At 40.6% G+C, this 10,646-nt stretch overlaps 1 protein-coding gene across 2 annotated transcripts in view; it reads left to right on the top strand.

Moving 5' to 3' along the window:
• The first annotated feature begins 937 nt into the window (after window positions 1-937).
• Window positions 938-10,646, top strand: part of LOC123991436 (transient receptor potential cation channel subfamily A member 1-like) — an 86,745-nt gene continuing 77,036 nt past the window's right edge. For both annotated transcript variants that reach the window (XM_046293048.1, XM_046293047.1), the window contains exons 1-2: window positions 938-1,010; window positions 9,907-10,055. In XM_046293048.1, coding sequence (XP_046149004.1) covers window positions 9,927-10,055 — 129 coding nt within the window. In that variant the 5' untranslated portion in view covers window positions 938-1,010; window positions 9,907-9,926. The remainder of the gene's footprint in view (window positions 1,011-9,906; window positions 10,056-10,646) is intronic.

The following is a 10,646-nucleotide window of genomic DNA, read 5'->3' as shown; positions in this document are numbered from 1 at the left end:
ACCAGGCTACCTAAGTATGGTTCTCAATCAGGGACAACCAGGCTACCTAAGTATGGTTCTCAATCAGGGACAACCAGGCTACCTAAGTATGGTTCTCAATCAGAGACAACCAGGCTACCTAAGTATGGTTCTCAATCAGGGACAACCAGGCTACCTAAGTATGGTTCTCAGTCAGGGACAACCAGGCTACCTAAGTATGATTCTCAATCAGGGACAACCAGGCTACCTAAGTATGGTTCTCAGTCAGGGACAACCAGGCTACCTAAGTATGGTTCTCAATCAGGGACAACCAGGCTACCTAAGTATGGTTCTCAGTCAGGGACAATCAGGCTACCTAAGTATGATTCTCAATCAGGGACAACCAGGCTACCTAAGTATGATTCTCAATCAGGGACAACCAGGCTACCTAAGTATGATTCTCAATCAGGGACAACCAGGCTACCTAAGTATGGTTCTCAATCAGGGACAACCAGGCTACCTAAGTATGATTCTCAATCAGGGACAACCAGGCTACCTAAGTATGGTTCTCAGTCAGGGACAACCAGGCTACCTAAGTATGGTTCTCAGTCAGGGACAACCAGGCTACATAAGTATGGTTCTCAATCAGGGACAACGATTGACAGCTGCCTCTGATTGAGAACCATACCAGGCCAAACACAGAAATCCCAAATCATAGAGAAAATAACATAACTCACGCCCTGACCATACTTAAAACAAAGACGTAAGAAAACCAGAGGCCTATCAAAAGTAGTGCACTAGGGAATAAGGGGTTATTCCAGACAGACTAGTACAAACTGGCACTCCAGACAGACTAGTACAAACGCTAAAAGTGTTTGAAAGGTTTCACATACTGTTTGAACCCAGGTCTGAATGGGAAGTCCCTGAACTGTGACAACTACAGTACTTAAACCATGACTTGCCCCGTACTGGGAGACCACAGCAGTCTGCTCTACTCAGAGGCAGTCAGCATCCAACCAGCCAACCAAACGACCAGCCTAACCCCTGAAGAGGTATGTAAAGTCCCTCTCTTTCTATGGCTTTTTCAGCTTCCTTCTTTACCTTCCTATGTCGTAATAACACAAACAGGGTTGTGGGAAAGAGGGTTTTGATTTCATGAATCTAGAACGACCATAAAAGGCATTTCATTTTTCATGTTTATTGTCCAACAATTGTTTATTGAAGGCTCTGATTGTTTAATTCTAACATTTATTTATTTATTTATTTAATACAAATCTCCAAACCTATTTTTGTTTAATTTTATAGTACTATATAGTGCTCCAGGGTTAATTTTATTGGCATGTTTTTCTAGATTCAGAACATAAGCTCAATGTGGTCCTTCTGTAGCTCAGTTGGTAGAGCATGGCGCTTGTAACGCCAGGGTAGTGGGTTCGATCCTCGGGACCACCCATACGTAGAATGTATGCACACATGACTGTAAGTCTCTTTGGATAAAAGTGTCTGCTAAATGTCATATATAAAACAACATTTCTAAAACAAACATTAGCGCTTTGGTCACAGAAAATATGTCAATAGTTGATGCATGTTGTAGAACAGTGATATAAAACATTTGACCTGAGCCTTGATGGAGTTGACAACAAATACGATCACACTTTATTTGTACAGTCCGGATGTTGCATCTATAGATTCTCTCCAGAGAATGGTCGTACTTTCATCACACTATCTGCTTGCTAAGGTTGGGTTTAGAAAGAGGGTGAGGGTTATAGTTCATGTTAGGGTTAGTAGATTGTTAGTTGAAATGTTTACCGTGAAGAGAGAATCGACCCAAATAAAGAGTTTCTAGAGTTTCAGACCGTTCAATACAAACATAGAAAATTATTAACTAAAAAAAAAAAAAAAAACATTCAATCAGATTTTTCAGTATTCTGATGGAGTTAATGTTTTACTCAGTGGACAAAAATATAAATGTTCTTCTTTATTGAAGTGAAGTTTACACAAATTACCAATTCAGTTTTTCCTCCGTTTCCTCCTCAATTCAGTTTTTCCTCCGTTTCCTCCTCAATTCAGTTTTTCCTCCGTTTCCTCCGTTGCTTTAAATCATTCCTGGTTAAGTTAGGATCATACAGAGTTTGTGGAATTTGAATCAAAACATTTTTTGAGAGAGAGAGTTTGGAATTGGGATCTTTTCCTCCGGACAAGGGCATTTCCTGGCACGGAGCCGAATATCTGGAAAATTCCAAAAGCAAATCTTTCTAATTATGAAAGTCCCGTTAAAATCAATGTTTTCTTTCCTTTCAACTGTAAAAAAATACAGTTATCCCGCCTTTCAAGAATCCTGACTACATGCTTTACTTATCACTACGCTGTATCTTCTTAAGTTGTGTGTCTATTTAACATCTCATCTAGATTTAAGATCTGTGGTCAGGAAAGGCAGAGTGACTGAGGTGCGATTGCATTACATGTTTTATATCACTGTGTAATGGGGACCTTCTCAAGAACACTTAATATATTATATATAATATTTTGAAGTCATGAAGCACAATTATTTCTCTGAGACTTTAGCATGCTGACACCATTGGCTAATTTATAGTTACTATAGCAATACATATGTTATCAGGATAGTATAACAAGCTAGACAGCTAAACATCCTCTTTCACGCACGCACGCACGCACGCACGCACGCACGCACGCACGCACGCACGCACGCACACACACACACACACACACACACACACACACACACACACACACACACACACACACACACACACGGTACACTATTAAAGCAACAGATTGCATTGGGGTGGGGGAGGACTGTCATGTCCTTTGCAGTGAGTATATAAACAGTAACTATATACAATATACATATATACTGTATATCAAGCAACTACTCCTCCATCGCTTGGCAACCGTTCACCATGTTGACTGTGGTTTAATGTCATTTCCTGGATTTCTTTGTTCCCAGCAAACAGGAGAATGATCACCCGGTTAATTAATGAAACCGATATCTACAGATACAAGCTTCCCAAGTCTCTGTGTCCATCCCAAATGGCCCCCTAATCCCTTTATAGTACACTACTTTTGACCTGGGTCCATAGGGCGCTTGGCAAAAGTAGTGCACTATAAAAAATAAAATAATAGGGTGCCATTTGGGAACGAAAATTGAAAAAAAAGCCTAATAAATAGAATCAAATCAAATGTTACAACTGGTGTAGACGTTTCCATGAAATGCTTTGATTACGATTTCATTTCCCAACGATGTAGAGTTTAAAATGATAATAACAATTAAATAGTAAACAAATTAAACTACATAAGAATGGAGATATTATATACAGATCAATGGTGAAGGGCCTTCAGAAAGTATTCATACCCCGGTAAATGTTTTCTTTAAATGTATTCTTTAAATGTATTTACATTTACATTTAAGTCATTTAGCAGACGTTCTTATCCAGAGCGACTTACAAATTGGTGCATTCACCTTATGACTCTTTAAATGTTTTCTTTAAATGTTTTCATTAAATGTTTTCTTTAAATGTTTTCTTTAAATGTTTTCGTTAAATGTTTTCGTTAAATGTATTCTTTAAATTGATTCTTTAAATGTTTTCCCCCTTTTGTCCACAGTGTCCCTATCATCTAGTTTGAACAGTTCTGTAAAAAACATTGCATCCAGAGTGCCTCAAACATGATTTAGATTGTTTTCCCACATTTTGTCACAGCCTGAATTTAAAATGGATTAGACTTCACTTTGTTTTGTCACAGCCTGAATTTAAAATGGATTAGACTTCACTTTGTTTTGTCACAGCCTGAATTTAAAATGGATTAGACTTCACTTTGTTTTGTCACACGATACCACATAACGTCAAAGTGGAATCATCTATCAATATTTTTACATTATTATTTTTTTTTTTAACTATGAAAAGCTGAAATGTTTTGAGTCAATAAGTGTTCAACCCATTTGTTGCGGTAAGCCTAAAAAAAAGTTTTAGGCTTAACAAGTCACATGTGCTTAACAAGTCACATAATAAATTGCATGGACTCACTCAGTGTGCAATAAAGCTTTTTAACACAATATTATTTTGAATGACTACCTCATCTCTGTACCCCACACACCTGTATGGTCCCTTCAGCAATACATTTCAAACACAGATTCAAGCGCAAAAACCAGGGATGCCTCGCAAACAAAGGCACCTATTAGTAGATGGGTAAAAATGTAAATGCAGACATTGAATATCCCTTTAAGCATGGTGGCTATTCATTCCACTTGGGATGATGTATCAATGCAACCAGTCACTATAAAGATACAGGCGTCCATCCTAAGTCAGTTGCCGGAGAGGAAAGATACTGCTCAGGGATTTCACCATGACGCACATGGTGACTTTAACACAGTTACATTAAAACAGCTACAGAGTTTAATGGCTGTGATAGGAGAAAACTGAGGATGGATCAACAACATTGTAGTTTCTCCACAATACTAACTTAAATGACAGAGTGGAAAAGAAGGAATCCTGTACAGAATATAAAAGTATTCCAAAACATTCATCCTGTTTGCAACAAGACACTAAAGTAATACTGCAAAAACATTTGGCAAAGCAATTCACCTGAATACAAAGTGTTATGCTTGGGGACAATTCAATACAACACATTATTGAGTACTACTATCCATATTTTCAAGCAGAGTGGTGGCTGCATCATGTTATGGGTATGCTTGTAATCGTTAAGGAATGGGGAGTTTTTATGATACAAAATAATTGGAATGAAGCTAAGCACTGGCACAATACTTGAGGGAAACCTGGTTCAGTCTGCTTTCCAACAGACACTGGGAGATGAATTCACCTTTCAGCAGGACAATAACCTAAAACACAATGCCACATCTACACTGTAGTTGCTTACCAAGAAGGCAGTGAACAATCTTGAGTGTCCAAAGGTGCTTATACACAGAATTTACCAACGGGTGGGAATACTTATGTAAATTGGATTGTTTTGTTTTTCTAAAAACATGTTTTCACTTTGTCATTATGTGGTAAAATCTATTGAATCCATGTTGAATTCAGGCTGTAACAAAATGTGGAATAACTAATAGGGTATGAATACTTTCTGCAGGCACTGTACACTCTTAGTAAAAATGTTTCCATGTAGAACCCTTTTGGAACCTGGAACCAAAAGTGTTCTACCAGGAACCTAAAAGGGTTCTACCTGGAACCAAAAGGGTTCTACCTGGAACCAAAAGGGTTCCACCTGGAACCTAAAGGGTTCTACCTGGAACCTAAAGGGTTCCACCTGGAACCAAAAGGGTTCTACCTGGAACCAAAAGGGTTCTACGAGGAACCTAAAAGGGTTCTACCTGGAACCAAAAGGGTTCTACCTGGAACCTAAAAGGGTTCTACCAGGAACCTAAAAGTGTTCTACCTGGAACCAAAAGTGTTCTACCTGGAACCTAAAGGGTTCCACCTGGAACCAAAAGGGTTCTACCTGGAACCAACAGGGTTCTACGAGGAACCTAAAAGGGTTCTACCTGGAACCAAAAGGGTTCTACCTGGAACCTAAAAGGGTTCTACCTGGAACCACCTTTTTTTTATACGGTAAGAGTACTTCCTGAATTGACTGGAATTGAAAAGACATTGACACCAACCACCATTCCTTGGTGTAACCTGTACTGTTATTTCAGCTCAGAGCAAGGCGGGGGTAAAAACAGCCACGATAGGCATATCTTTTTCAATGTATTCAATGTAAATAACCAGTTGCCATGTGGTCATAGCTGGATGGATAACTCAGCCACTGAGACAGGCCAAGGCCAATATTGATCGCAATTTAGAAAAGCCTCATTCTCTCTCAACGAGAGATGAATGGAGCCACCAGGTGAAAAACATTGTCGGAGACCCAAATGGCACCCTGCTCCTCACATAGTGCTCCAGTTTGGACCGGGGCCCGTAGGGACGTAGACCATTGATGTATGCATTATGGCTTCACTAGAGAACATGTCGACTCCCCCCAGGCTGACCATACAGCCTTACTGTATATATCTATAGTATAGAACATGTAGTCTCCTCCCAGGCTGTCCATACAGCCTTACTGTATATATCTATAGTATAGAACATGTAGTCTCCTCCCAGGCTGTCCATACAGCCTTACTGTATATATCTATAGTATAGAACATGTAGTCTCCCCCCAGGCTGTCCATACAGCCTTACTGTATATATCTATAGTATAGAACATGTAGTCTCCCCCCAGGCTGTCCATACAGCCTTACTGTATATATCTATAGTATAGAACATGTAGTCTCCCCCCAGGCTGTCCATACAGCCTTACTGTATATATCTATAGTATAGAACATGTAGTCTCTCCCCAGGCTGTCCATACAGCCTTACTGTATATATCTATAGTATAGAACATGTAGTCTCTCCCCAGGCTGTCCATACAGCCTTACTGTATATATCTATAGTATAGAACATGTAGTCTCCCCCCTGTCCAGGCTGTCCATACAGCCTTACTGTATATATCTATAGTATAGAACATGTAGTCTCCCCCCAGGCTGTCCATACAGCCTTACTGTATATATCTATAGTATAGAACATGTAGTCTCTCCCCAGGCTGTCCATACAGCCTTACTGTATATATCTATAGTATAGAACATGTAGTCTCCCCCCAGGCTGTCCATACAGCCTTACTGTATATATCTATAGTATAGAACATGTAGTCTCTCCCCAGGCTGTCCATACAGCCTTACTGTATATATCAAGATCGAGTGCATTTGGAAAGTATTCAGACCCTTTGACTTTTTCTACATTTTGTTACATTGCAGCCGCATTCTAAAATGTATTAAATAGTTTTTTCCCCTCATCAATCTACAGACAATACCCCATAATGACATCACAATGCCCCATAATGACATCACAACATCACAATACCCCATAATGACATCACAATGCCCCATAATGACATCACAATGCCCCATAATGACATCACAACATCACAATACCCCATAATGACATCACAATGCCCCATAATGACATCACAATACAACATCTTTGCGACAGTGTGAGTTCCTGAACACTCTGGAGCATATTTTCATAAAGGATCTCCCTGTACTTTTCTCCGTTTAACTTTTCCTTGATCCTGGTTAGTTTCCCAGTCCCTGCTACTGAAAAACATCCCCACAGCATGATGCTGCCACCACCATGCATCACCGTAGGGATGGTGCCAGGTTTCCTCCAGACGTGATGCTTGGCATTCAGGCCAAAGAGTTCAATCTTGGTTTCATCAGGCCAGAGAATCTTGTTTCTAATGCTCAGAGTCCTTTAGAAGCCTTTCGGCAAACTCCAAGCGGGCTGTCATGTGCCTTTTACTGAGGAGTGGCTTCCGTCTGGCCCCTCTACCATAAAGTCCTGATTGGTGGAGTACTGCAGAGACCTTCTGGAAGGTTCTCCCATCTCATGCAGAGGTTCTCTGAAGCTCTGTCAGAGTGACCATTGGGTTCTTGGTCACCTCCCTGACCAAGGCCCTTCTCCCCAGATTGCTCAGTTTTCCGGTCAGCCAGCTCTAGGAAGAGTCTTGGTGTTTCCAAACTTCTTCCATTTAAGAATAATGGAGGCCACTGTGTTCTTTGGGACCTTCAATGCTGCAGACATTTTTTGGTACCCTTCCCCAGATCTGTGCCTCGACACAATCCTGTCTCAGAGCTCTACGGACAATTCCTTCAACCTCATGATTTGGTTTTTGCTCTGACATGCACTGTCAACTGTGGGACCTTATATAGACAGGTATGTGCCTTTCCAAATCATGTCCAATCAATTAAATTTACCACAGGTGGACTCCAATCAAGTTGCAGAAACATCTCAAGGACGATATATAGAAACAGGATGCACCGAAACTCAATTTCGAGTCTCATGGCAAAGGGTCTGAATACTTATGTAAATAAGGTAAATATGTTTTTATTTGTAATAAATTTGCAAAAATGTCTAAACTTTTTTTCGCTTTGTTATCATGGGGAATTATGTGTATATTGATGAGGGAGAAATCTACTTAATCTAATTGAGAATAAGTCTGTAACGTAACAAAATGTGGAAAAAGTCAAGGGGTCTGAATACTTTCCGAAGGCACTGTATGTACATACGGTGGTTATAATCACAGAAAGGTTCATGTGGGTGTGTCATGTTAATGTGGGTGTGTCATGTAATGTGGGATTGTCATGTAATGAGGGTTTGTCATGTAATGTAGGATTGTCATGTAATGTGGGTGTGTCATGCAATGTGGGTGTGTCATGTAATTTGAGATTGTTGTGTGATGTTGAATAGTTGTTTGAGGTGCTTTTTTAAAAATGTTACTATGATAAAACACACAATAGTCTTAGATTAAAAAAAAAAAAAAAAAAAAACAGCAGCCTTCATGAGTAGCTGTCAAGAGATGGAGTTTCACCAGACCAAGGTCATCTCCTGCAGGCACCAAACAGAAAATGAAAAAGAGTGTTTTGTTTATAACACGTCAGGAGGAAACACTTTGAGACCAAAGCGGAACCACCAGGGTCATGTGCATTAGTGCACAGCGTAGCAAAACTGTCACACAACGTTGTGCAACGAAAACAAGAGTTTCTTCGAGACAGATTCAGCTGGGTTCTCTTCTGATTCGGCACGTTTGCTTCTGTTTGGTTCCTTGTGAATACCTCACTGTCCAATGATACAATTGCATTTCCGTTTGGTTCCTTGTGAATACCTCACTGTCCAATGATACAATTGCATTTCCGTTTGATTCCGTGTGAATACCTCACTGTCCAATGATAAAATTGCATTTCCGTTTGGTTCCTTGTGAATACCTCACTGTCCAATGATACAATTGCATTTCCGTTTGGTTCCTTGTGAATACCTCACTGTCCAATGATACAATTGCATTTCCGTTTGGTTCCGTGTGAATACCTCACTGTCCAATGATAAAATTGCATTTCCGTTTGGTTCCTTGTGAATACCTCACTGTCCAATGATAAAATTGCATTTCCGTTTGGTTCCTTGTGAATACCTCACTGTCCAATGATAAAATTGCATTTCCGTTTGATTCCTTGTGAATACCTCACTGTCCAATGATAAAATTGCATTTCCGTTTGGTTCCTTGTGAATACCTCACTGTCCAATGATACAATTGCATTTCCGTTTGGTTCCTTGTGAATACCTCACTGTCCAATGATACAATTGCATTTCCGTTTGGTTCCTTGTGAATACCTCACTGTCCAATGATACAATTGCATTTCCGTTTGGTTCCTTGTGAATACCTCACTGTCCAATGATACAATTGCATTTCCGTTTGGTTCATTGTGAATACCTCACTGTCCAATGATAAACAAACCTTTCTGTTTGTCTCTTTCTGTTTTCTACTGGTAATATGAACTATACCAGACGTCAAGGAGAATGTTCTGCAAGAGTTTAAAAAGACGGAGATAGAAAATTAACTAGATAATGCAGCTCATTTCCCTTTTTCCTTTTCAAAGTGTTTTATGTTTGTGTGCATATACTGTCCACCATCCAGGACTGAGGCAACAGCCTCCCTCCCTCCCTCCCTAGTCTTCACCAATGTCAGACAGTTACTTGGTCATTGGACTACACTCAAGACCTCTCCCCCCCCCTCTGCTCCTCACCTCCTCACCAACCTTCACTTCCACTCCCCTCTCCCCTCCCCACCTCACCTCCCCTCCTCTCACCTCCCCCTCACCCCCACTCCCCACCCCCAGTCCCGTCCATTAACCTTCTATAGTGAGACTAAATGGGAGAATAAAGAACTGGCAACAAAACTAGCATGTTTTGTTTGCGAGGGAAATGTCTATTTTGACTAGGTATGTATTTGTGGTCTTTTAAGGTGTACTGTGGAGTCTGCTGCTAGACAATCTTACTGGAAGAGTGTGTGTATGTGTGTTATCCTGCGTGCACACATGTGTTAATGACATCACTCTATCCTTCTTCCATTCAGTGATTGGACTGTGAGACCTCATGCAGCTCACCAAGGAAGTGGCACCTCAGAACGGTTCCTATAAGTGCGTGATCGACGATGACGAAAAAAGATCTCACCAACTCTCTGTAAAAACAGACATGACTCTGGAGTCCGTAAACCTGTTTGAGGTAAGTCCAAGATACAATTCTTGATTGTGCTTGTAAATGTTAACGTAAAATATTAAACGCATCTCTGGCTTGACAAGGTTTTTTTTATTTGAATACAATTACTTTCCATAAAGGTTTTGTAGAATTTCCGGTTCGAAGATTCCTTGAAAAAGTATGAAATCCAGAAATCAACCAACCGGGATTTTGGGAAACCTGGGAATTTTTGGAATGTCACCAGAATTGTGCAACCCAATACTTGATATGGACGCAGTAGTCACTAGCACTGTGTGCATATCATCATAATAATACGTTTTTATTTGGAAAACCTACGTCAGAATGCTGTTCATTGACTACAGCTCAGCGTTCAACAACATTACCCCCTAAAAGCTTGTCACCAAGCTTGGGAATCTGGGTCTGAACACCTCCCTCTGCAACTGGATCCTGGACTTCCTGAACGGCCGAACCCAGATGGTGAGGGTAGGCAACATCCCCTCCAACGCTCTGACCCTTAACACAGGCGTCCCACAGGGGTGTGTGCTTAGTCCCCTCCTGTACTCCCTGTTCACCCACGACTGTGTGGCCGCACACGACTCCACCACCATTATCAAGTTC

Source organism: Oncorhynchus gorbuscha, linkage group LG12 (assembly GCF_021184085.1).
Source record: "Oncorhynchus gorbuscha isolate QuinsamMale2020 ecotype Even-year linkage group LG12, OgorEven_v1.0, whole genome shotgun sequence".
Classification (NCBI taxonomy): domain Eukaryota; kingdom Metazoa; phylum Chordata; class Actinopteri; order Salmoniformes; family Salmonidae; genus Oncorhynchus; species Oncorhynchus gorbuscha.
The sequence above is the reverse complement of the archived record's forward strand: the minus strand, read 5'-3'. Positions and strand labels throughout refer to the sequence as shown.